The 27,865-nt window shown below is 43.5% G+C and overlaps 1 protein-coding gene and 1 long non-coding RNA gene across 5 annotated transcripts in view; one reads left to right on the top strand and one right to left on the bottom strand.

The window, feature by feature from the left end:
* SNAPC4 (small nuclear RNA activating complex polypeptide 4) overlaps positions 1-8,463 on the bottom strand; it is a 32,816-nt gene extending 24,353 nt beyond the window's left edge. Inside the window, exons 1-5 of one of the 4 annotated variants that reach the window (XM_083423396.1) lie at positions 8,411-8,463; positions 5,875-6,019; positions 4,857-4,897; positions 2,504-2,671; positions 1,117-1,242 (exon numbers count right to left, since the gene is read on the bottom strand). In XM_083423396.1, the coding sequence (XP_083279522.1) occupies positions 1,117-1,242; positions 2,504-2,671; positions 4,857-4,897; positions 5,875-6,007 (468 nt within the window). In that variant the 5' untranslated portion in view covers positions 6,008-6,019; positions 8,411-8,463. Of the gene's footprint in view, positions 1-1,116; positions 1,243-2,503; positions 2,672-4,856; positions 4,898-5,874; positions 6,020-7,880; positions 8,258-8,410 lie in introns of those variants that run through there. The other 3 variants (XM_083423395.1, XM_083423394.1, XM_083423397.1) reach the window with 3 other exon arrangements.
* A 6,691-nt stretch (positions 8,464-15,154) lies between these two features.
* On the top strand, positions 15,155-18,533 carry LOC310669803. Its single transcript, XR_014507400.1, has 2 exons — positions 15,155-18,300; positions 18,339-18,533. It is a non-coding gene; the product is annotated as an uncharacterized lncRNA (long non-coding RNA).
* The last annotated feature ends 9,332 nt before the right edge of the window (positions 18,534-27,865 follow it).

Here is a 27,865-nt window from a genome sequence, read left to right as displayed (position 1 = left end):
TACAAAAAAATAAACCATTAAAATTATAAATAAGAAGAATTTAACACTTTCCAAAAGTTAAAAGAGTGATAGATTAAAAACAGATTCAAACTTCCATCAGATTTCCAAAAATCTGGGTGGGCTTGCCTAATCAAAAAAGTTTTTTAGTGGGCACTGAAAAGAGTACAGGGAAACACCTGTCTGGTGTCAATGGGCAGGGAGTTCCCAAGTGTAGGCACCGTCACAGTAAAGGATGGATGTATTGCAGATATGGAACAGGGATTGCAGGGTTACAGCAACAGGGCCAGCTCTCCTGATCAAAGCAATCAAGTGGGGGAAGCCTATCTTATTCTATGTGTTGCTGCACTACAACTCCTATCAGCCCCTGCAGCTGGCATGGCCAGAGATCAGGGGCAATGAGGGGAAGTCCAGCAACAACTGGAAGGGCTCAAGTCAGTCCCCCTGTTATAAATGATTTCATTGATACCTGGTTAAAAACAAGTCCAGATTGCAAACAAAGAGCAATATCAAGCATCAACCAGAATTTGGCGTCTTCATCTTCCAAGATGCATGGTGGTTAGAGCATTGGGCTAGGACCTGGAAGACCAGGCTTGAAGTCCCCCACTCAGTCATAAAACAATAGGTGATGTTTGTCCACTCCCTCACTCAGCCTAGCCTAGTTTGCAGGGCTGTTGCTGGGATTAAATGAAGACTATGAACTGGGACAGAGCAGGGTTCAAATGCCCAATCTGTCATGAAGTTCACTGGATGTGACCTTGGACTAGTCACTGTCTCACAGACTAACCTACCTCACAGGGTTGTTGTGGGAATTAAATGAGGACTAGAACCTGGTAGAGAGCAGGGTTCAAATCCTCACTCATCCTTGAAGCACACTGGGTGTGGCCTAGGGACAAGGACTGCCTTGGCCTCGCATACCTCACAGAGTTGTTGTGAGGATAAAATGGAGAGGGGTGAGAAATGCATATGCCACCTTGAGCTCTTTGGAGAAATGGTGGGATATGAATGTAATCAATCAATCAATCTTGCCATAAGACAAGGGGGCTGGAAACTAAGGAAGGAGACAGGGTTGTCCACCTCTATCCCCAGGAGGAAGAGAGGCCAGCAATGGATACTTACGAACCCTGACGTCACGTCCTTGAAGTACGGCTTCATGAAATGGCCCAGAAACAAATTTGCTGGCAAGGTTTTGCTGTCGCTTGACTTAGTGCCTCTCGTCCCAGCCAGCTCCCATGTCAGCTTTTCCTGCAAGGCATTGAAAAGAGAGACAGAGAAGAAGAAGAATAGAATTGTAGGGTTGAAAGTGCACCAAGGGTCATCGAATCCAACCCCCTGCAATGCAAGAAATTTAGGGAAGCGGTTCTGAAACTTTTTGGGGCCACTACCCCCTTGGTTCCATAAACTCAAACCCACTGCCTCCTACCCTATAAAAAGCATTATTCAGAAGAGCAGCTTGCATGACCGGCTAAGGAAGATAGCACAGTAAGATTCAAAACAGTAACAATTGCACAGTCATTCAAAATCCAATCAAACTACTGAGTTTCATTAATTAACCCAAAAGATGAATGTGATTCAGTCATATTAGATATTCCATTAAAATATTTGTATGCATTCCTACTAGTGAAAATGTAAGGGAATTGATAGCATAAAATATTTATTTATAGATACACGCAGGGCTCGTTTACTGAATACAATGTGCTCGCTGGGTTTCCTGCAGGCATCTGGTTGGCCACAGTGAGATGAGGGTGCTTGCAGAGTTGGGCCATTGGCCTGATCCAGCAAGCTCTTAGGCACTTATTTTTTTGTTGTTTCTGTTTTAACTATTTATTAGTGCTTTTATCTAGGATTTTTTTTATTGTGTGAGCTGCCCTGAGATATTTTGGTGAAGTGTGTATATAAATTTAATAAATAAATAAAACTTAAATTCAGAGGCACAGCTGTGATGGCAGAGCACAGCCACCATGGCTAGGAGCCACTGAGAGTGTTCTGTTCCTCCATTCATTTGTCCAGACCTGTTTTAAAGCCATCGCTGTCTCCTGCTGGAGAAAATTTAACTCTGTGCTGCAGTGAAGAAGTTACTTCTGTTATATTTCCTGAACTTTCCAGCATTCAGCTTCCTTGGATGTCAACAAATTCCAGTGTTATGAGAGAGGAGTAAAACTCTTCTCATCCACTTGCTCCATGCACTGCAAATTTTGTAAACTTCTATCATGTCGCCTCTTCCTCATCTTTTTTCTAAACTAAAAGGTCCCAACCTTTGCTCATAAGGGTGTCGCTCCATTCCCACTTGGGTCACAATTTTCTGAAGCTTTTCCAACTCTGCAATGTTCTTTTTGAGGTGAGGTGACCAGCCTTCCAAATCTGGCTGCACCACAGATTTGTATTACTATATTGGCAATTTTATTTTCAATCTGCTTTGTTCAGGTTACAACACAACTCCACAAACCCCCAGGGAGAGCTGAAACATTCCAGAGTATTCTTAAAGCAGCCCCACCACAACACTGACCTGCTGCTCTCTGTTCTGGGCCAGCCAGAGTGTGATCTCCTCAATCTTCTCCTGTATCACCTCCTGGTAAACCATGTTCATGTGCAGGCAGGTCTCCAGGGACTGAGGGAGATGGATGTCCACTTCACTCCCCACTCCAGCACCTTTCTCCCCATCTAGGTCTACCTCCTGATCCAGAAGGAGAAAAGGAAGAGTTGATCAGATGGCTGGAAAAATCAGACTTTACAGAAGGTAGAGAGGCGGGCAATTGATTTAGTTGGATGCATCAAGGGCATGACCCTTGAAATTCCTACAGACAATATCACCTTCCTTTGCAAATGTCAAACATATTTTCTCCCAAGGTTTCCGCAACCAGAGGAACCGCTTCTGTGCATACACACACGGCGAAACACTTCTGGGTTTGCTGCTTTCGCAACCCGAAGCTTACGTTACCCAAGGGTAATGTACGCTGAGGTGCTAGTGTATTGCTTAGTTACCAGAGGGGCTGCAATAAACTTGGTACATGTTATCACGTATAGTGGGAATGTAAGTTGGTGCAAGATTTAGGGCATTTGATTTTCATGGAAATAAATATACCAAAGACACTATGGCTTGTTGTGCAGAATTAAATTTTGTGAATTCTTTTGCTGATGCCAATGTAGATATATTGGCAAAAGGTCTTATATATGACCTTGCCAGCTCAAACTATCATGGCAACTCTATGGAAAACAGCCCCAAATCTTACACTGGGAGCTCAATACCCCTGACTCTGGAAGATAGCTAGAATGAACAAAATTACGCCTAATCTGAGATACAGAACTAACAGCCAGACACTTTTTATATGATCTGGCATTCTTTTACGACATCTACACTGTCAGGGAACTGCCATCAGTGCCGGAGGAAGAGAGCAAGCTCCAGAGGGATTCCAGAGAGCATCCCGGGATTGGGAGAGGCAGCCCATCTTCTGGGGAAAAGAATCAGCATAGCACCAGTGGAGAAGGGGGGCAGATGGGGGAAGCGGCGAGGCGGTCCCATGACTCCTTGCCGGGGATCCGCTGCCTACGCCCTCCTTGCACAGAAGGCTTCTGCGCAGGGAGAGTAGGAGACTAGGCATCAAAGAGCTTCTTTGCTGGAAGAAGTTTAAGAAACGCCCACTGACGGATTCTGCCAGCGATTGAGACAGTCACGGGCGAGTGGCTGTCCGGACAGAAAAGGTTCACTCAGGCAACCCAGCCAGGTGTTGGAACCGGCTTATGCACGAGCAACCCCTAGAACCATTACATACACTTGCAAGACAACCTTCAATGAAAGCCTGGCAAATCTGGAACTAGATCTGATAATTAGATAACACTGATAGCCCTTTCTTGGATTTTTTTATTTTATCCCACATGCAACTAGACTTGGTCTACATGCCAGTTTTATCATTTTGCTTTAATTGTCATCTGCTGTTATAATTGTTCTCTCTCTTTATATACACCTTAATAACTGTACCAAATAAAAATACTATTTTCTTGCAGCATAGAATCATTGAATTAAAGTGTTGAAAGGGACCCTGAGGGTCATCTAGTCTAACCCCCTGCAATGCAACTCATTCATCTTTTTTTTGTTCCTGTGAAGCTTCTGCCAAAATGACTATACATACACACACACATAGAGGGATATATGCTGTCGTTTCTGCATTGCATAGAGCTGGACTAGATTACAGACACTGAATGTTTGACTGTTCCTCACAAATAAACCAGCAATAACAGCAACAGATGTATCCACACAACCCACCTCTGGATCTGAACTACAGCCAAGCACTTCTTCTAGCTATCAGTCAACCCTCCTGGTCCTTGTTACATCTGCAGTAGCATCCCGTGAGGAAGGAGGAAGACTAAGAGGAAGACTAAAAACTGCATTCACTCCTCAGTGGTATTTTTAAATAGCTTTTTAATTGTTTTCTAGGGGAAGTTCTGGATTTACGTAATTTTGTTTATAAGCATGAAGACCAAGAATGTAACATAACATGCAAGTTACCTGTAAATAAATTATACGCAAGCCACTTTGGGAGCCTTTTTCACTGAAAGGCCCAGTGCCCTGCTTATGTATTTATTAAATATCCAGTTAAATTTCTAGCCCACCCTTTCCTTTCAAAAAGCCCAGAGCTTGAGACACATTTCATGTTTCTTCTCACAAGTGATCTCATGAGCAGAAAAGTGAACTGGAATTTAATAACAGCTTAGTGGGGCCTAGATGGAACTTCCACAAAGAAGGGCAAAGTCCTTTATCCACATGGAGACTAACTTTTTAACAACAACAAAAAAGGATGTGATTGTGTATGTAACATATAAACCTCTAAAACAGGAAGATAATATTTGAACCAAGTACTTGCCATATTGTCATGAGTATCGGAATCATCATCATCAAGGTCATCTGACAGGAAATGAAAAGAAATATTAGACAGAATACAGGCAAAGAAAGCAAAAATTTCAAACAGTCATGGCAGGAAGGCAGCCTAACTGTGACACTCTTGGTGTGTAGTGGTTAAGATAATGTACTAAGTAGGTTCACATTGCAACTTGTGGATAGCGTTAGAAAAGCCATAATGTGCTACACAGGGAGGCTAACAACAGCATATCCTACAGGCTTGCTGTAAGGATTAATCAGATCATATTTGTCGGTAAGGCCCATGTTTAAAAACAAAGGTGAGTGCAAACTTAAGATGCATGTGAGAAGCACTCTGAGGGCTACTATCAGATAAACATTTATGATTGTAGGCAGTGGACATTCCCGGGCTCATGTGGGGATTGAACCTGAGGCCTTCTGCATGCATAGATAAATGGCAAGATGAAGAATGACATGATGATGAACAACTGTGGTGGTATTCTGGATGTATTTGAACTAAAATCCCACAAACTCTAATCAAGTAACAATCCCACCCACTACCAAGGTAGCCTCAAGGTACTTGTATTAATTTACAAAGCCCTGAGTCACTTAGGTCCAAGGTACCTCAGGGATCACCCAAACCTTTATAATATCCCAGCTGAATCACAGAGATCACCCGCTACAGCTTTGTTGGTGGTTCCCTGAATTGGTGAGGCTCATTTGACAACAAGGAGTTTTGAGTGTCATCAATCGAGTCCTACGAAACTCTCTGCCACTAGAGATGTGGCAGCTGCTGAAAACTTTTCAATTCCACCAGGCCTACTACACAGGCAATTAAGACAACATCCTTCTACAATGATTATCTGATGTTTATCATTAATCTTTTATGGGTTTAATGTATTTGTTTTGTTTTTTTATAAACCACTTTAATATATTTAATATATTAATAGAAATATTAATAGAAATATGTTTATAAATAAATGTGGATTGTAGAAGACATAAGAAACACTCAACAAGCATTGCACCTTCAATGTCAGAGACCAACTCAGGACTAGAGCTTGAGACTTGGGACTCGATGCTTGCGACATTGGGGCCCAGGCTCCTTTCCAGCTCTTCAATCTCCCAACGGATTTTCTCTCTTTCTGCTTCTACATCCATCACTTATATCTGCTACCAAGAAGAGATAAAGACAAAAAAGAACTATAAATAAAAGATCAGATTCAAAAGAAACATTCATTAGCAGCGATTCCTGTATTGCAGGGGGCTGGACTAGATGGCCGATGGGGGTCTCTCCTTACTCTGCAATTCTTTGGTTCTATGAATCTGTGCACACTTAGGTCCTCCTACACATTAAGCAGTACCAGAAGCAGTGATCTGCAATAGGAACATGAGAAGCTGCTTTATGCATGTCGGGGGGGGGGGGTGATTCAAGTTTCTGAAGGACTTGGCTTTCATTGTGGGCGGTACCCATAGCTCAGTGGTAGGAGCACTCAGGTTCAATCCCAGGTATGGAAGGCTCTCCAGTACCACAGCTGAGAAAAGACCACAGGGAAATGCTGTAAATCAGAACAAATGCTACATGAATGCATGATTGTTAAGACTCAGGTGTCTGAGTAACTTTCACTTAACACAGGATTGTCAGAAGCTGCCAATTAATTATTATTTGGTGATAATTTGAGTTAATGTTATTATGTACTACTATATTCTACTGAATAAATTCTCCTGAATTTTAATTTTATATGTTGTTTATTTTAAAATCACATTTTTATTATGACTTACTTGTATTGTGTAATGTTGTGTGTGATTTTGTTGTATTTTTTTGTTCTTCCAACTTGTAAACTGCCTTGTGTATAGCAATACAGAAACGTGGTATACAAATTAAAAGTGGAGGGAAATGAAGTCATACTACTAGCTCATCTATCCTAGTACTGACTACACTGACAGCAGCTCTCTAGGTTTTCAAACAGTTTTTTTGCAGCCCTACACAGAGATGACAGAAACTGAAGTCTTTTGCTAGTATGTGTTGTAAATTTCCACTTTAAAGATTTCAGTTGTTATGGTTTGAATTTAAACACCAGCCTAAGAAGTTGCTTTTTGCTGAATCAGATCCTTGGTTCTTCTAGCTGAGTGCTGCCTGCACTGACTGGCAGCATCTCTATGTCAAGCTGCAGTGCAAGTCCCACGAAAACCTTCACGCTTTGCCCCTTTGCAATGGCAAGACATTGGCATCAGTCTGTCCCAAAAGAAAATAGATAGTGCCTCAAGGGATGAAGTCAAACTGCTGCATTAAAAAGTGATCTCCTGGGGCACAAGCTTGGGCAGTGTGTATGGAAGCCCTGGGCTGCCCACATGACATGACCCCACTCTCACTGCTGTGGTTCAAAAGAAAGCAGAGCAATACAGTTGGCACCAACTTGGCTGCAAGAGTTGCCCAAAGGAGGAGTACAAGGTGCATTACAACCACCTTAGGGACTCCACTCCAAACTTGTGTACCGTTTACTCCTTAGCCTTTTATTCTCCCAAAAATATCCCACAAGACAGCAGAGGTTTAGGTTCAGTTTTCCTTCTCCTAGAGGGGCTACCTTCCCAGGGGCAGATGAGCATTGTCTGCCACTCACTCCCCTCTACAGCATGTGCAGGAAATTGCCTTCTTGTCCATTTGACCCAATATTGGTCTCTTCTGCTCAACCCATGGTAGCCCGTGTTCTCATGCAGAGGGTGTGAGTGCCATCGGGTACCCTAACCTGGTTTAGCACACCAGTCAAAGCCATTTATGGTGGGTAGCTACTGTTGTATGCTGCCAGCTTCTAAGAGCCACACAAGAGGTGTGAGTGCAGGGTAGGGACCAAAGGTGGGCAAACCACCCCAGAAGGAGCATGATGTGTCTCCTACTAGATGCATACCCAGCACCCAATACACCACACAAGGACAAGAAAACCTGGATGATCAGAGGAGGTCTTAGCTGCACCAGCTAGGAAGGGGAGCCTCTGCCCACAGGCAGCTTGCACCAAGAGGCAAGCCCTCTACTCACCGCATTCTCACAAGCAGCATCTGCCCGGAGGGAGTAACGAAAGACTGGGCTAGCAGGGCAGCAGGGGCGTCTGGGGGCCCCTTATGCTGAAGAGGGGAAGGACGCTAAACCCAAGCCGAGACACTCTGTAACCATCTCTGCCAATGAAGCTAGACAAGGCACTAGTCCACAGGGAGGTATTTGTTCCCTCTCGCAACCAAAGTTGTTCGTCCTGATCGCCTAAGAGGAGCTCTGACTAGCCACAGGCTGGCTAGTAAGGCTGGTCGCAGAAGAGCCACAAAAGACAGCAGTGGAAAGACCGGCGTGCTTGCCACCAAGGACCTGCCTGAACCGGAAGCAAAACACCTTAAGCGTCCCAACAACCATTCAGCCGTGACGCGCTCCTTCCGCTCTGTCGGCAAACCAATAGATGCCCGCTCGCGCATTGGCGCCGTAGCCAATGCCAGGGCAGCAAGGAATGTACCACGTGCTCGGCTCTGCCTAATGACCGTGTGGCCTACTGAGTTTGAAAAAGGAAAAGGAAAGAGTACCGTAGCTTAGCCTGCAGTGCGAAGTTTGGTTGATAGGAGGAGCAGCCGGGCAAGCGCCAGTATCACGTGTGAATACTACAGCCAATTAGGAGAGCAGGTCGCTCTGATCCCTCCCCTCCTTCAGTAAAAGGTTTGTCTAAGGCGCAGCAGCAGCAGATCCCGCCCCATTTTCTCCCGCATGCGCAGTGGCAGGAAGAAACGGGGGGGGGCTCCAGGTGGGAAGGAAGCGACTGCGCAGACCGCCTTCTCCCCACAATTATCATTATCATTATCATTTCTATACAGCTTTGTATTTTTAAGAAGTTTTACAAGCTACATTAAAATATCAACTAAAACAACCCAGAATAAAACATTACCTGAGAAAGTCAAATATAACGTATACATTCAAAGCAACATAATTAACAGGAAACTAAAATATAAAGATTTCAAAATAAAACATTATAACAAATGAGGTTCAGTACATAATGTACATGTAATTTGTGACTCTTCAAAATGTATTAAGAGGTTGAGTCCCTTTGTTTTTAATTGTATTAATTGTTTTTTAATTGTTAATTATGCTATTTTAATTATTCCTTAATCAATAACCAACTAATTTATTAACATATAATTAGGCAGTACCCCACCCCACTGGTTTTCTTTTAACAATGATTTTTATTATTTCATTATTTAAAATATCACTGCTCATTTCAAGAAGTGAGGTTACAGGAACCAGGCAGAGGGCCTTGTTGGTGCTGGCGCCCACCTTATGGAATGTCCTCCCATCAGATGTCAAGGAAATAAACAACTACCTGACTTTTAGAAGACATCTGAAAGCAGCCCTGTACGAGGTTTTTAATGTTTGTGGTTTTTTGTGTTTTAATATTCTGTTGGGAGCTGTCCAGAGTTGCTGGGGCAAACCAATTAATAGAGAAGGCTTCTGCGACAGTTGGTGTCAACAATATGCCACAGAGTGGTCAAGATCTCTGCTTATTTTATTATTTTGATCTCTTAGCCAGTCACCCTCTTTTAATAATTTTAAAGTGCATCTACATAGCAGGCCACACTCAACTGAAAACCAATCCTTCACCATTCAAAATTAGGAAATATTCTGTTAAAAAATACACACTTTATTTCATTACACAGAACCATCTCAAAGCTATCTTGGCTGCCTTAATTAATTCATAAGCAAAAGGTCCTAGTGTGATAGGAATTTTGAGGTCTTGGATATATGGTAATGTTCATAACCACACGTACATAGATCAGCACAGGAAGACCGACCTGAAGCCATTTTGATTCCTAAACTGAGCAAATGTTTTCTCTGCAAGGTCAAAGTGGAAAAGCCTCCCCATTGTATTTTCCTTCACAAATCCTGTCTTAAGGGTATGTCTGTGTTTGAATAGGGTGTGAGCCTGTGACTTGGCCCAGGAACTAAGTATTTATCACTACAAAAGAATGGCCAGGCTCCCCAGGCGATCCAATCAAGTAACCTGCCAGACAAGAGATGAACAATTTTCTGTGATGTAGGTGTGATTTATCTGAGGGGAGGTCTTAGGTTACACCCATTCTGTGATGTATGTATGATGTTTCTGGGGGTGGTCTTGATCTACAGGATGGGAATTTCAAAAGTCTTTATAAGGCTTTGCATGCCATTTTTCTGGGTTCCTCCTCTCTCCTGCGGGTGAGGGGAGCCACCCCGTTGCAACAGATCAATAAAGATCAAGCTTAATAGCTGCTTTGCTTCTCAATATTCTCCGGTTGGCCTCTGTTATTCTCTCCTACCAATAGGGAACCTATGTAAGGACTCTATATAGGCTCTTGGATACCCCATAAGGGAAAAGGGCAATTTTTGTTTACAACACTAGGAGAGGTGATGAAGAATGTGATCCAAATCTAAAAAATGAATGAATATACTTTTCGGACAGATTGGGGGAAGGGAACCAATATATAATCCAGGGCCAACTTTACGTAATTTATTTCTCCTTAGTATCTTAAAATTGTAAAGCTGCTGGGGGGGGGACCAAACTTCACTAGGGCTATGCAATGTCTATTTTTCCATATTGTAGTATGTTGTTGTTGTTTAGTCGTGTCCGACTCCAGTGAGCACTCAGGGCTGATTTCCTTAAAAATGGATATATCACCAGCTAAACATCATAATAAACTGAAATAACACCTCTCCAGGGAACAAGCCTGGGCAATGTATGTGGCGGTCCTGGACTGCCCCGACAACAAGACTCCCCTCTCAGCTGTGCTCCTAAGCAAAGCCGTGCTATACCTTTGGCACCAATTTGGAAACAGAAATTGCCCAAAGAGGTGTACAATGCACCATCCAGTGGACTTGTGTAGGGTTTGTTCCTGAGGAAACAAATCAGAAGCCCTTAAGAGACAGCAACCATTTCTCAGAACCAGCATTAGAAGAACCACTATTGAGCACAGAAGCTCAATACAGTACTACCTTTTCATAAAAGGAAGTATTTGTGCAATTCTGGGGTTATACCACTAGAGGTGCATTGGGGGGGTTTTCTTTAGGACTGAAATAGCATGGCATTATGTAAAAATAAGAACAGGAGTAATGGATTGGAAACAACCTTAAATACAGTGGTGCCCCGCAAGACGAATGCCTTGCAAGACGGAAAACCCGCTAGACGAAAGGGTTTTCCGTTTTGGAGGTGCTTCGCAAAACAAATTTGCTATGGGCTTGCTCACAAGACGAAAATGTCTTGCGATTCCTGGGGGTTTTTTTTCACTCCTCACCCCCTTTTTATAAGGCACTAAGCTGCTAATAGCCTTTTAGCAGCTAATCCGCTAATCCCTTAAACCTTTAATAGCCGCTAATAGCCGCTAATAGCGCTAATCCGCTAATCCGCTAATGGGCTTGCTTCGCAAGACGAAAAAACCGCTAGACGAAGAGACTCAAGGAACGGATTCTTTTCGTCTTGCGAGGCACCACTATACCTCAGAAGGAATATACCCTACAAGAAAAGCAGGTCCTACAGGCAATATATTACAATATATATTACAATGTATGGAACAACCAATCTCAGTGATCACAGGTAGGAGGAGGAGTTATGCTAAGACCAGACCATGTCATTACCAAGGAAGCAGATTTAGTCGCTGTTTGAGAACTATCCCTGCCTCCGGGTCTGGTCTTGACTGGATGGATAGTGGAATCAACAAGTGAGACCCACATGATCTGTAGGTGCTGCTGTGCAATGCCAGATCAATGATTCCTAAGACCACTGCCATCCATGACTTGATCATGGATGGAGGACTTGACCTGGCATGTGTAACAGAGACTTGGTTGGATGAAGCAGATAGGCCTGTTCTTGCCCCTGCTTGTCCACCAGGTTTCTCTTACGCACAGCAACTCAGGTCATGTGGGCAGGGAGGAGGGGTTGCAGTGATTTTTAGGAAGTCATTAGCTTGCACCAGGCGTCCTATTGGGAAGACCCAGTTCTCTGAGTGCATCTTCTGGAAGTTGGGCAATAGGGGCAGTACAGGATTTCTTTTGGTGCACTGACCTCCCCACTGCACAAAGGATTCCCTGCCCAAGCTGCTTCGGGTTGTGGCAGATGTTCTCCTGGAGACACCTAGTTTGGTTGTCCTAGGGGATTTTGATATCCACGCCAACACGACCTTACAAGGGGCTGCTCAGGACTTCGTGGAAAGCATAGTCTCCATGTGGCTATCCATGAATGAGTTTGGCCCAACTCATAGTCGTGGACATGCCTTAGACCTGGTGTTCACCTCTATGGATGTGGGTGATCTGACACTAAGTAAAAGTAGAACAAAAGAAGTGTCATGGTCAGATCACTTCCTGGTGCAACTGGACTTCTCCATGACCCTTCCCATCTGCAGGGAGGTGGGACTGATTCGGATGGTCCGCCCCCTCCCCTTAATGGATCCAAATGGTTTCCAGAGAGCAGTAGGGGATGTTTTATCCCATGTTGATGGCCTTTCAGCTGATTCCTTGGTGGACCACTGGAATGTGGAGTTAACCAGGGCTATTGACTGTCTGGCTCTGAAGCGCCCTCTCCAATTGCATGGAGCCCAGACAGCCCCGTGGTTTTCCAAGAGCTGAGGGCAATGAAACAATCTTTGAGATGGTTAGAGCGCCGGTGGCAGAAAACTCATTCTGAAACTGACTGAACATGGCTTAGAGCTCAACATCAAGCCTACCAAGTGGCGATAGCAACGGCGAAGAGGACCTTCTTCATTGGCTCTTTTGCATCTGCAGAAAACAGCAGCAGAAGACTCTTTCAGGTGGTTCGCAATTTAACAGAACCACCTTCACTAAAAGGGCCCCAATATCTCCTGCAATGATTTTGCTAAGTTTTTTACAGGTAAAATTGCTCAGATTCGGAAGGAGGTAGACACCACTGTGGGAGCAGGTGCTTGGGCGGGAGAGTGCTGGAGTCCTGTCTAGTCAAGTTGTGTGGGATCAATTCCAATCTGTTACCTCTGAGGATGTGGAGGGATGCTTGGACGAGTGAAACCGACCACCTGTCTCCTTGATCCTTGCCCATCCTGGCTCATAAAAGCGAGCTGGGAAGGGCTGGACGGTGGGCTCCGCAGGGTGGTGAATGCTTTTCTCTGTGAGGGAGCCTTCCCAGACCTACTGAAAGAGGCAGTTATTAAACTGCTTCTTAAAATAAACTTTAAAAAAAATAACTTTTATTCAAAATTAAAACAAAACATATCCAGAACCATATCATCCTTATTTTCCCCCATTTTTCCTCCCTCCCCCTCCCTCCCCCACAGAACCCACCCCCCCATCCCACCCGACTTCCCTCAGTTCCAGTCTTTGAGTTCTCTAAAAATGCTGTTTTCTGCATGTTACACAGTTGTATAAATCCTCAAACTATTTAATTGATTATTATCAATAAAAAGTTTGTGACTGTTTATTCAAAACCAGCCAAGGAGTCCAGTTCGCTTTGTTGTGTCTTCAAATACTTTGTAAAGGGTTCTCATTCATCTTTAAAGTCACAGTTATCCTTGTCCCGTAGCTTGTATGTTAGTTTTGCCAGTTCTGCGTAGTCCATAAATTTTTCTTGCCATGATTCTTTAGTTGGGGTTTCTTCAGTCTTCCATCCTTGTCCTACCAGAGCTCTCGCGGCTGTTGTCACATACATGAAGACGTTTTTCAGCTTTTTTGGCATATCTTTCCCTACAATCCCTAATAAAAATGCTTCAGGTTTTTTAACAAATGTTAAATGGAACATTTTCTTCAATATCATTTCCCAATTTTTTAAAATTACCTTACAATCCCACCACATATGATAAAATGTCCCCTCCTTTTCCTTACACTTCCAACATATATTTGAACTAGTTTCCTTTATTGCTGTCCTCTTTATGTGTTTCATATAGTTGTAAATAATGCAACCAACTCTGAAAGTGGTCTTTGATCTCATCATAATCTCTTAATTTCCATTTTCCATCATGTTCCTTTAATAAATCAACATATGTGAGCCATTTTTCTTTCTTTCCAAGTGGTTTGAGCAGTAATGCTTCATGTGGTGAAAGCCACCACGGGGTCTTTTGTTCCAATAAGTCTTTGTATCTCTCCCATACTCTCATTAGTGATTTCTTGATTGTTGTTGTTTAGTCATTTAGTCGTGTACGACTCTTCGTGACCCCATGGACCAGAGCACGCCAGGCACTTCCGTCTTCCACTGCCTCTTGCAGTTTAGTCAAACTCATGCTGGTAGTTTCGAGAACACTGTCAAACCATCTCATCCTCTGTCATCCCCTTCTCCTTGTGCCCTCCATCTTTCCCAACATCAGGGTCTTTTCCAGGGAGTCTTCTCTTCTCATGAGGTGGCTAAAGTATTGCCTCAGCTTCAGGATCTGTCCTTCTAGTGAGCGCTCAGGGCTGATTTCCTTCAGAATGGAGAGGTTTGATCTTCTTGCAGTCCATGGGACTCTCAAGAGTCTCCTCCAACACCATAATCAAAAGCATCAATTCTTCGGCGATCAGCCTTCTTTATGGTCCAGCTCTCACTTCCATACATCATGACTGGGAAAACCATAGCTTTAACTATACGGACCTTTGTTGGCAACTGGAAAAGCATAGCACTATGTAAAAATGAGAAAAGGAATAATGGACAGGAAACAGCACTAAGTCCCTACAGGCAATGTATTATAGGAAATAAGAGGTTCGGCTACTTGAAAAGGCATGGAGATTGACCACTGAAATGAGCTTCCTAAATAAACATAGGTCAAAAATGAAAAGGGCTGCAACTAGGGCTGTGCTATGTTTGATCTTCTTGCAGTCCATGGGACTCTCAAGAGTCTCCTCCAGCACCATAATTCAAAAGTATCAATTATTCGGCAAATATGGTTGTAAAAACTTCTATGAACCTTCCCTTTCCCGTACCATAAGTATGTGTGCCAGCCAAATCTGTTGTCATGTCCTTCTAGTTCTAATGCCTCTTGCTTATCCAATCTCATCCAGTCCTGATCCATACCAAACAAGCAGATTCATAATACAATTTAAGGTCTGGGAGGGCAAACCCGCCTCTATCTTTTACATCTGTAAGTATTTTATGTTTTATGTTTTTATAAATCTTGAAATCTCTTTCTGCCATTTTTTAAAGCATTCATCTTTCAGGATGACTGGTATTGATTGAAAAAGAAATATCATTTTTGGCAACACATTCATTTTAATCGCCGATATTTTTCCTAACATTGAGAGATTCATTCTGCTCCATATTTCTAAATTTTTTTTTACCTCAAGCCAAAGTTTTTCATAGTTATTTTTAAATAGGTTTATAGTTCTTGGTGTTAACCAAATCCCTAAATATTTAACCTTTTTATGGACTTCAATCTCGATGTTTTGTTCTAATTTGGTCCTTTCTTCTTCCTTCATGTTTTTAACTAATTTAGTTTTATTCCTATTTAGCTTAAATCCTGCCACTTCCCCAAAATTCTGATTTTTTTCTGTTACTTTAGGGAGTGAAGTTTTAGGTTCTTCCACTGTTATCACTAGGTCATCTGCATACACTTTTAACTTGAATTCACTTTCCCCAGTTTTTAAACCTGTAATCTCTTTATTTGCTCTTATGTTTGTGGCAAGTACTTCCAAGACCAGAATAAACAATAATGGTGATAATGGGCATCCTTGTCTTGTTCCTTTTTGGATCTTACAATCATCCGTTATCACCCAATTTATAATTAGTTTGGCTTTTTGTTCTGCTTTAAATAAACTTTAGATCCGGCCAATATGGCCAACTATTGCCCAGTCTCAAATCTTCCATTCTTGAACTAGGTGATTGAGCGGGTGGTTGCTGAACAAGTCCAGGCACGCCTGGCGGATTCGGACCATTTGTATCCCTTCCAGTCGGAATTCGGGTCTCATCATGGGACTGAAACTTCCTTGGTCACGCTGGTTGATGATCTCCAATGGGCTAGAGACAAAGGTGAAAGCTGTTTCCTAGTTCTGCTGGATCTCTCAGTAGCCTTTGATACCATTTACCACCACATCCTGCTGGACTGTCTAGAGGGGCTGGGAGCTGGGGGCACTGTTATACAGTGGTTCCACTCCTTCCTCCTGGGCCATGTTCAGAAATTGGTGTTGGGGGATGAGTGTTCAGACCCCTGGGCTCTCACTTGTGGGGTGCCTCAGGGTTCTGTCCTCTCCCCCATGCTTTTTAGCATGTACATGAAGCCGCTTACATCAGGCGGTTGGGGCTGGGTGTTCATCAGTATGCAGATGATACCTAGCTCTACCTCTCTTGAAGGTCCTGGGGTATTACCCCATGGCCTGGACCCCACCTCACCAGCCTGGGGCAATGATCCAACAGCACACAGAATAAGATTTATAAAAAATGATTTCTTCTCATCTCTGTTCTTGCTCAAAGACTGTTGCAGCAAAAAGCAAGTGAACAGACTGTTTTTAAAAAATCATGCCAGTAATAGGACATCAGCTCCCCCCCCCCCCTTTTCTTGTGCCAGCCACTCGAAGTAGCTTCAGAGCGCTTATCTCTTGGCTGCTATCTCAGAAGGACACTGCTGCATTCTCGCCAGCCAGCTACTCTGACCTGCTACTGCCTGGAGCCAATTAGGATTTACAGTCAAGCAACATAAACCCAGAAGGCCAAGGGTTACCCACTCCCCTGCCCCAAGTACTAACCTGGAAAGTGACTTTCTTAAAAAGCAAGTGAATGCTTTCTGTGAACTTTGCAAAAGTTTTTCTTTTTAGGTGCTATTGAAGATGCGCAGCATAGGAATTTGAAACTTTGCCAGTGCACGGGAACACCATGTCTCTCCTGCTTAGAACTAGCAATCAGATGAGCTGAAAATTACACGCAAAAGCTCTGAAAAAGCAGAATGCAGGAAAAATACTTTTTAAAATCTCAGCTGGCAAAACTTAACCCAAGAAAAAGGACTGTCAAATTGGGTTGCCATGTTAACTTCTTGCCCAGTTCCACGTGCGAAGTCTTCCTGCCACATTCCCTAGACCTATACCTTGTGTGAAAATTATATGTTCTGTGCAGTCGCTGCTGTCTTTGTTTTCTCTTCTCTTAACAGGTGGACTTTTGCCAGAACGCCCTATCAACCGGGTGAGGAGGTGATTGGACCCAGATGCCGCTCCAGCCTTGTTGGAAGGGACCCAAGATGCCCGACACCCACCAGATGACCCGACACCTGCGAAACTACTGCCCTGCTGACGTCACTCCTGGACGCTGACGTTTTGCACGGTTCAATAATCCAGCATGGATTGAAAGAGGACATTTTCTCATTTTCTTTTCTTTCCCTTTGCATATACAGTTTTTATAGAAGGTTGCTGGGCCCCTGGATAGCCTTACACCACCCCTGCAGAGGAGGGTGTTTTTGTGGGACGTTCAATCAGGGAAATTACGCCCCAGCCCCTTTCATTATCTTGCCACCTGGCAGAGCTCCACCCAGAGCCTCCAGAACTTAACTGAAGCCCCCCTTGGCCCACAGCACTGACTTGGTAATAGATAACTGGATCCCTGTGCACAAATGGCATGGGTAAGGCTGTGGGTACCCATGATGGTATTTTTGCAAATGGCAGAAATGGTGGCTTATTCTGCAAATCAAACCAATTGCACCGTCTGCACTCTGGCACCTACAGATGCTCTGGGGGGACTGCCCCTCCTTCCTGTTCCTTGGAATGAGTCCTTAGTTACAGTTCCGATTCTTGTCTTCCACCCTCTGGGCAACCATTTTTTTTAATGGAATCATTCCATCCCTTTTCCAGGTTCACCGAATTACTGGCTAGCTTTGTGTCAAAATAAATCAAAGAGTGCCAGTAACAATCTGACATGTGTAGAGACCTCCACAATCGTACCTTCCCAGCCCAAACCGTTACGCCTGAGTCCACCCCAGGAACTCTTTCTGGCTTGGTGTGGGCTTCAGAAGGGGGAGGTAGTGGATCTGCTCAAGAACGAGAACATGTGGCAAGCATGGAGTTTGCTTCCTGACCTGATAAACTCTGCACCCCGTTGAAGGAGGCGTTCAGCTGACCTAGCAACAATTGCAGGAGGCAGCTCCCAAAAATTGGGGCAAGCATCAGTGGCCTCAAGAAAGGATAGTGGCCCATTTGGGACGAGCCTGGAAAGGTTGCCCAAAAATTAAGAGGGGGGAATGAAGGAGGTGAGGACAGGTGACTCCACCTAGGCCCGAAGTCACACCCTCCCAACCAGGCCTAAAAACTGTCCAAAATTCCTTTCTCTCTTCTAAAAATCCACAGCTAAAGTTTTCCTCTGCTTTTCTCACAAGATGCTGTGCATAGGCAAACCGTTACTTTTATCAGTACGAGAAGGCTTCAAAAAGTTAATGAATAGGCTCTGTTCAAAGCAAGCCTGAGAACTGACTTTTATCTCATTCAGTTGCAACATCTTGGACATGCTGAACCGCAAGGCGGCTCAACCCCCTTGGCTTCTCATCCCGTTTCCAAGAAGAATCCAAAAGAGTCCCAAGACAGGAGCTTTCTGTTCATGCTCAGGAAACACATGGGGCAGGACTCTTGAAGAGGAGGAGAAAGGGGAGGGAACTGGAAGGGGAATATATGCTCTGTGCAAATGACTGTGAACTCATGCTTGTTTTGTGAATCTATCACACTTGTTCCTTCTCCCCCCCCCCCCCCGGGAATGGCAGAATAAAGCTCTTTCTCTGGATTTAACCCCCTTGGTGTCGTTTGACTCTTTTCGCCTCTCTCCAGGGACAACGCTTTCCTACCCATGGTTAAAAGGGCCTAGAAAGGCTACACTGGAGGATGGATGGCAGCTAACAGTTTGAGGTTGAATCCTGACAAGATAGAAGTACTGTTTTGGGGAGACAGGGAAAGGGTGGGTGTGGAGGACTCCCTGGTCCTGAATGGGGTAATTGTGCCCCTGAAGGAGCAGGTAAGCAGCCTGGGAGTCATTTTGGACTCACAGCTGTCCATGGAGGCACAGGTCAATTCTGCATCCAGAGCAGCAGTCTACCAGTTCCATATGGTATGCAGGGAAAAACCCGGCCAGATGGGTGGGGTATAAATAAAACATTATTACTATTATTAAATCATATATGAGTTTCTACTATATCAAAAGGCATGGGAATTGAAAGACTGAAATGAACACCCTGGGTCAGAAATTAAACATATGTTTAATTTTAATTTTAGTTTAATTTTAGAAATGAAAAGGGCTGCAAGTAAAGTTGGGCTACATCTGGTTTTAAAGATTGTGATGTTTCGCCAGCTAAATATCGCAGTATACCAGAATAATATTATATCTAAAATAATGACAGAACTATGTAGAGGCTAATTGAGGTAATGTCCTGCCAACTGCTACTGCTTAGGTGTTTAAAACAGATAACTTTTTGCTTACTTTAATGTATTGTTACAACTGTGACTCTAAGATACAGAAAAGCTTTAGCTGTGGAAGTAATTAATAGCATAAATATCAAAGGTAATGTGAGATTTTGTGCCCACAAATTTAACTATTACTAAATATTAAAAAATCAAATTCTGTGACATGAGGGAGACGCAGAAACACAGAGAAATGCACACACACAAACACACAGTAGGAGAGAAGGGAGCTATGAGGCTAAAACAACAGGGCAAGATTTATTTGCATTTTTTAAACTAAGTAAATAACCCCAGTTTATTTTTCCACAAGTCAAGCTGCTACATTTGCATAAGGTTTACCAGGCTTTGGGAAGGCGGTGTCAGGGCTTTGGTAGCAGCCCAGAGCCCTTACCTCCTTCCCAAAATTGCGCAAGCACTTACTAGACTTCCTGCTTTGGGTGGTGGCAGAGCTCTAGCGCATCCCAGAGCCCTCATGCTGCACTCCAAAAGCCACACAAAATGGACGGACTTCGCAATCTTTCCTGAAATGGCACCCTCTGTGGAAACCTATGTTTGGCGCCCTCAAGTGGATCTTTTTAATTGTGCACCACCTCAGCTAAGAGGCGCCCTGTGCAGAGAAACTGACAGCACCTCTCAAATATTGCTGGCACCACTGTCAATCCAGCCCTGCCACTACAGCTGAGCTTTTGGGAAGGAAATTATCGGGCTCTGGCAGGTTCTAGAGCCGTTCTTGTCCTTCCGAAAGGTGGGCAAGCGCGGTTCTGGTTGTTTATGGTTTGACACCTCTGCTCCCACCCCCAAAAGGATTCTCCTCCACAATCAGCTGAGTGGGTCAGATTTTGCCACCAGGCACAAGAAACATCCACCATTAATGTTGGTTCCGCTTCATTAGCAGCACTGAAGTGAACTCTCTGGAGCACAAATCAAGTCAGTCCGTCTTCACAAATCCCCTCTACATGAGAGGAGAGACAGTTGTCCTTTCAAGTGAGATAAGGGGATGGCTCTCCTGAGGTAATAAAACAGAAGCCCTTAAAAGCCGAAAACTGAAGGGCAACTGCTTTTCTTGGAAACCATCATTAGAAGAAACACAATTACGCACAGTGGTTCAGTGGTATCTTTTTGTACAAGGAAGTGTCTATGCAATTCTGGTGTTCCACCACTAGAGGTGTATTCAGATTTTTTAATGGTCTGAAATAGCATAGCTCTATGTAAATACGAAAAAGGAAAAATGGACGGAAATGGTAATAAGTACCTCAGGAGAAGGTTCCACAAGAAAAGCAGGTTCTACAAGCAATGTATTGTGTCATATATGAGGTTCCGCTTGAAAAAGAACGGAGAGTAAAATTAACCTCCTTCATAAACATAGCTCAGAAATGAAAAGGACTGCAACCAGGGCTGGGCTCTGTCTGCTTTTCAGCATCGTGATATTTCACCAGCTAAACATCGCGGTATACCAAGATAACACGATGTATGAAATAAGGACAGAACTGTGTAGAGATGAACGAGGTAGTGTCCTGCCAACTGCTACTGCTTAAGGATAAAAAATTAACACATTTTTACTTATCTTTAACATATTGTTACAGCTGTGATTTTATAATACAGATAATTTTTAAATTAGCACATTTTCTCTAAATTGAAAGGTGTAAACCTAATTCGCAGTATAGCTATCAAATATAAGGTGAGAGATTGTTCCCTAAAAATTTAATTCTATTACTAAACATGAAAAATATTCTTTGATATGAAGGAGACACAGAAACACAAAGAAACATGCACATAAAAAGGGGGGAAAGGGAAGAAAGACACTTAAAGAACAGGACAAGGTTGGTTTCCCCCCCAGTTCTGAAGTAAATGAGCCCAGTTGATTTTTCTGTGGACTTGGAACGGCTGTAAGGGTTCCGGCTTTCGGAAGGGGGGACAGGGCTCTGACCATCCCAGAGCCTTCGCGTCGTGCTCCAAAAGCCACACAAAATGGATGGAGATTGCAATCTTTCATAAAATGGCGCCTGTGAGAAGCCTGTGTGAGCGCCCTCAAGTGGATCTTCTTAATTGTGCATCTCTCAGCTCAGCAGCGCCCTGTGTGGAGAAACTGCTGTCACCACTGTCAATTCAGAACTGCCACTGCAGCTGAGCTAGGCACCTGGCTCTGGGAAGGACGCTCCCAGGCTCTAGTAGAGAGAGCCCTTCTGTCCTTCCAAAAGGTGTGCAAGCACAGTTTTGGAGGTTTCTGGAATTATGCTTCTGCCCTTCCTCCCAGCAACCGGATTCAGGATCCTCCTCCACATTCAGCTGAGTGGGTCAGATTTTCCCCCCAGGCACAAGATAGACCTACCCTTAATGTTGGTTCTGCTGCTCCATCTTCAAAAAGAACCTCTACACTGTAGAGGTTGCCACCTGTCCCGTATAATACAGGATTGTCCTGTATTTCAATGCAAAATGCTATGTCCTGTTTGATACAGTTTTGCCCTGTATTTCAGGTCTCCTCTCTTTCTCCCTTCCCACCCTCTCTCTGCCAAGTTATGGATCCTCTCTAAATGCATGTGTTTGAAAGGGTGTGCAAAAGATCATGTATCATAGCTCTGGGTAGCCAACACAGACTGATTTACAAATTTGTGTGTGTGTGTGCAGCAAATTCCCGAGGGCTGGTCCTGTTAGGCTGCAATAAATTGTAATTGATTACTTTGAAGTCATTTCAGCACTAGATGAAAAAACAAATCACCACCCACCCTGCCCTGTATTTTGACAGAACAAAGGTGGCAACCCTAATGAGAGGAAAGACAGTTGTCACTTAACATGAGATAAGGGCTGTCTCTCCTGAGGTAAGAAAAACAGAAGTCCTTAAAAGCAAAAACTGAAGGGCAACTTCATTTCTCGGAAATCATCTTTAGAAGGACCAAAATTAAATACATTGCTTCAAATATATATTTTTGTACAAGGAAGTCTCTATGCAATTCTGGCATTCCACCACTAGAGGTGCACCTCAGATTTTTAAAAGATTGAAACACCACATACAATGTAAAAATGAGAACAGGACTAATGGGGTGGAAACAGCCTACAGTTTTATTTCGCCCAGAACAAAGACCAAGTTTGGCACCCATATGCACATTTCCATACACACACACACACACACACACACACACACAGGCTGGGAGCCTCAATGGCGTCAATCTGGAAGCTTAACTTGTGCAGAAAACCTAGGTGGCTCCCCTCCCCAAGCCACAGCTCTGATATGCCGTACAAAAAAACCAGGTCCTACAAGCAATGTATTATATAATATAGGAAATTCTGCTACTTGAAAAAACATTGAAATAGTGAAATAAGCCTCATTCATAAACATAGGTCAGAAATGAAAAAGGCTGAAACTAAGGTTGGCTATGTCTGCTTTTAAACATCGTGATATTTCACTAGCTAAACATTGCGGTATACCGAGACAACCTGATGTCTGAAATAAGGACAGAACTGTGTAGCGGCAAACAAGAATGTCCTGCCAACTGCTACTGCTTAGGGGTGTAAAATGGATAAATTTTTACTTACCTTTAACATAGTTGTTACAACTAAGATTCTATAGAACAGATGATTTTTAACTTAGCACATTTTCTCTAAAATTAAAGCTCTAGATGTAATTAGCAAATGTTAAGGTGAGAGATGGCTCTCACGTATCCAACTATATTACTCAATGCAATAAAAGACAATTCCGTGATATGAGGATGACACAGAAAGACACACACACACACACAGAGAGAGAGAGAGAGAGAGAGAGAGAGAGAGATGGAAAGAGAAGGAAGTAACAAGGCTTAAACAGCAGGGCTAAATTTATTTGTATTTTTCAAAACAGAGAAGTAAATGACCCAGTTTATTTTTCCTCGGGACTAGCAGCAGCTTCTAAGCCGAAAAGATGCTTTTGCATTAAGTTTACTTATCGGGGCTCTGGCGGCACCCCAGAGCCCTTCCCTCCTCCTCCTCAAAGCTGGGCACAAAGGTTCAGAAGTGGGGGCAAGGCTCTGACAGCATCCCAGAGCACTCGCACCCTGCTCCAAAAGCCACACAAAATGGACGGGCTTTGTAATGTTTCATAAAATGGTGCCCTGTGAGAAGCCTATTGGTGCCCTCAAGTGGATCTTCTTCCTCAGGTCCGCCCACTCTCTGCAAAGCACATGTTGTCACCGCTCTAAAATGCTGCACTGCGGCAGACCAAGGCGCCTGGCTTTCTGAAGCTTACCATGCCTTGGGAAGGAAATCGGAGGGCTCTGGGATGCACTGGGGGGCCCTGGTTTTGGTTTTATGTGTTTTCCCCCTATATAAGATACTCCTCCAAATTCAGCTAGGAGGAGCCTCAGCCCCCCCCCCAGCATCCTGCCCTGACAAAACCAATGACCTACAAATCCTTGCAGCATAATAAAGAATGGAGCCACAGTTAATAAGTGAAGCTGTCTACACCTCCCTCCTGCCACTTGCTTCTGTTCTTGTCACACTTCCTAGCAGATGGGTAATAAGGCTGAGGCAAAGGGATATGCACTATGAAGACCCACCTTTAATGTTGGTTCTGCTGCAATAGCAGCACTGAAGTGACTTCTCTAGTGCACAAGCCTGGGCAGTTTGTTAGAAAGTCCTGGGCTGTCCAGACAAGAGCCCCCTCTCAGCCACGCTGATGTGGTTCAAAGGAAAGCAGTGCTATCTATACCTTTGGCACCAGCCTGGTTACAGGAGATGCCCAAAGGAGGCATCCAAGGTGCCATCCAACCACCTTAGGGACTCTATTCCGGACTTGTGCAGGGTTTACTCCTTAGCTGTTTATTCTCCAGAAGATATTCCACAAGGCAGCAGGTACGGATTGTCGTCGACAGCTGAAGGGCAACTTCATTTCTCAGAAACCTTCATTAGAAGAAACACAATTAAGTGCAGAGATTCAATTGTACCTTTTTGTAAAAGGAATTCTCTTTGCAATTCCGGTGTTCCACCATCAGAGGTGCATTTGGGATTTTTTTTTAGGACTGGGAAAGTATAGCACTATGTAAAAATGAGAAAAGGAATAACGGACAGGAAACAGCACTAAGTCCCTACAGGCAATGTATTATATGATATATGAGGTTCGGCTACTTGAAAAGGCATGGAGATTGACCAGCTGAAATGAGCATCCTACATAAACATAGGTCAAAAATGAAAAGGGCTGCAACTAGGGCTGTGCTATGTCTGGTTTTCTGATATGTCTGATATTGCAGAATACCAAGATAAGACCATGTCTGAAATAATGATGGAACTATGTAGAGGTAAACAGGATGTTTTTCTGTCAACCGCTACTGCTTAGGGGTCTAAAATGGATAAAGTTTTGCATACCTTTAACATATTGTTACAACTGTGATTCTATAGTACAGATAATTTTTAAATCAGCATGTTTTCACTGTCATTAAAGTTGTAGAAGTAATCAGTAGCATAGATATCAGAAGTAAGGTGAGACATAAATTTAACTAGATTACTAAACATGAAAGAAGCCAATTCTGTGACAGGAGGGACAAAGAAACTCTCACAAACACACAGTAGAGGAAAAGTAAGGAATGAGGTTTAAACCAGGAGAAGGTTCTTTTCAATTTTTTCAACTCTGAAGTAAATGACCCCATTTTATTTTTCCATGGAACTAGATGCAAAGAGCTGCATTTGCATGGTGTTTATCAGGCTTCTAGATGGCTATGTCAGGGCTGTGGAATCATCCCTTATTCCCAAAGCTGGGCACTTACTAGGCTTCCAGCTTTTGGGAGGGTGAGCGCAGGGCTCTGGCAGCATCCCTTCTTCACAAAACCCCTCCATATGAGAGACAGTTCTCAGTTGTCAGTGAGGGAGCAAAACAGAAGCCCTAAAAATCAAAATATGAAGAGCAACTTTATTTTGCAGAAACCATATTTAAAAGAACCACTATAAGGACAGAGGTTCAATTCAACCTTTTTGTACAAGACAGTCTCTTTGCAATTCTGGGGTTCTATGACTAAAGCTGCATTCAGGATTGTTTTTAGGTCTGCAGAAGCTTAGCACTATGTAAAATTGAGAACAGGAATAATGGGCAATAAATAGTACCTCAGGAGGAACAGACTCTATAAGAAAAGAAGTCCTAGAAGCCACGTATTAGATCGCATATGTAGTTCTGCTATTTGAAAAGGCATGGAGATTGACTGGCTGAAATGATCATCTTACATAAACATAGGTCAGGCATGAATAGGGCTGCAACTAGGGCTGGGCTCTGTCTGCTTTTCAGCATTGTGATATTTCACCAGCTAAATACTGTGGTATAGCAATATAACACTGTGTCTAAAATAAAAGACACAGAAGCATACAGAAAAACAAACAATCACATTAAGAAGGGGGGACAAGAAGAGAGACTATTAAAGAGGGCTATGTAGATAGATAGATATTTAAAACAGTGAAGTAAATGATTCCTTTTTATTTTTGCATGGGTCTAGGAGCAGCTTGCAAGCCATCCTAGAAACCTTCCCTCCTTCCCAAAGCTGGGCAAGTTTCAGAAGCGATGGAGCAGGCTTCTTGAGCATCTCAAAGCCCTTGAGCAGTGCTCCAAAAGCCACACAAAATGGACAGACTTTGTAATTTTCCATAATACATGTATGGTGCCCTATGTGAAACCTATATTGGTGCCCACAAATTAATCTTCTTAATTTTGCGCTATGTCAGCTCATCAGCTCAGTGCCCTGTGCATGGAAACTGCCAGCGTAGACAATGCTCTGAACCAGAGCAAGGAGGCAAAGCAAGGCACCTGCCTCTGGGAAGGACATTCCCAGGTTCTGGCAGGGTCCTAGAGCCCTTCTGTCCTTCCCAAAGCTGCGCAAGCACTTGCCATGCTTTAGGAAGGAGATGGGAGGGTTCTGCATGATGTGTGAAATAAGGATGTAACTATGTAGAGGCGAGGGGGCTTTAATGTCCTGAACACTGTTGCTGCTTAGGGGTCTAAAATGGATAATTTTTTAGTAACTTTAACATAGTGTTACAACTGTGATTCTATAGTACACTTCACTTTTATAATACCACGTTTTCTCTATGATTCAAGCTGTGGAAGTAATTAGTAGCCTAAATATAAAAGGTTATGTGAGAGATTGTTGCCTAAAACATTAATTCTATCATTAAACATGAAAAAAATCCAATTCTGTGACAGGAGGGAGACTCAGAAATACACACACACACAAAGAAACAAAGTCAAAGAAGAGGAGAAGGGAGGAAAGAGATTCAAACCTGAGGGCAAGGTTGATTTTTATTTATTTTTCAACTCTGAAGTAAACTGACCCCAGATTATTACTAAAGAACTAGAAGAGGCTTACAAGCTGAAAAGCTGTTATTGCATAAGGTCAGCTTTCAAAGGACTTTGGCAGGATCCCAGAGTCCCTCCCTCCTTCCCAAAGCTCTGGTTTCTGGTTTGGGGAAGCCTCCCCCCCTTCCAGAGCCCTTGCACTGCACTCCAAAAGCCACACAAAGTGGACAGATTATGTAATGTTTCATGAAATGGTCCCTTGGAGAAGTCTGTATTGGTGCTCTCAAGTGGATCTCCTTAATTGTGCACCACCTCAGAGTGATGCCCTGTGCAAAGAAACTGCCCTCACCACTAGATCTCAAATACCTTACTGCGGCAGAGCAGGGCACCTGGGTAAGCAGTCCTCCTCCTGACTGAGGCCCCTTCTGGAGGGTTTTGGTTTCCCCACATACATGATCCTCTTCCACATTGAGCTGAGAGGGGCCTTAGATTTTGCTCCCCAGCATCCTGCTCTGATAAAATCCATGATGTACAAGATATTTGCAGCAAAATAAAGGGTGCAGCAACGTTTCATAAGTGAAACGGCATACACCTCCCCCCTGCCATTTGCTTCTGTTTTTGTCAAACTAGCTAGCAAATGGTTGAAAAGGCTGAGGCAAAAACATATGCACAAGAAAGACCCACCCTTAATGTTGGTTTTGGTGCATTAATAGCATCAAAGTGACCTCTCTGAGGCACAAGCCAGGGCAGTGTGTACCAAGGTTCTGGGTTGCCCCCCTGCCGTCACTGCCACTGCTGCGCTGATGTAGTCCAATGAAAAGCAGAGCTTTGCGGGACTTGTGTACGGTTTACTCCTTAGTCTTTGCTTCTCCTGAAGATATTCCACTAGGCAGCAGGAATGAGCGTAGCCAAGGGGGGCAGGGGGGCAGCTTCCCTATTAAATCAGGCAAATTAAAAAAATGTTTTAACAAACTAACCAGCCATGTTACTGTTAGCATGGTTCAAGCTTCTCCAACAATAATCCTGCCCCCCCCAACAGAAATCCTAGCTACGACATGGCAGCCAGTGCAAATTGTTCAGAAACCATAATTAGAAGAACTACAATTAAGCGCAGAGGTTCAATAGTACCTTTTAGTATGCAGAAGACTCTGTGCAGTTCTGGGGTTCCACCACCAGAGGTGCATTTGGGATTTTTTTAGGACTGGAAAAGCATAGCACTATATAAAAATGCGAAAAGGAAAAATGGACAAGAAAGATGACAAGACCCCCGTTTTTGCCACACTGATGTGGTCCAAAAGAAAGCCAAGCTGTGTGTTTGGCACCAACTTGACTGCAGGATGTGCCGGAATAAGCTCTTTTAAAAGCTGAAAGCTGAAGGGCAACTTAATTTCTTAAGAACCATCATTAGAAGAAACACAATTAA

The sequence above is a fragment of the Podarcis tiliguerta genome (genome assembly GCF_965153285.1).
Source record: "Podarcis tiliguerta genome assembly, chromosome: Z".
Lineage (NCBI taxonomy): Eukaryota > Metazoa > Chordata > Lepidosauria > Squamata > Lacertidae > Podarcis > Podarcis tiliguerta.
Note: the sequence above shows the minus strand (reverse complement) of the source record. Positions and strands in the feature narration are given on the sequence as shown.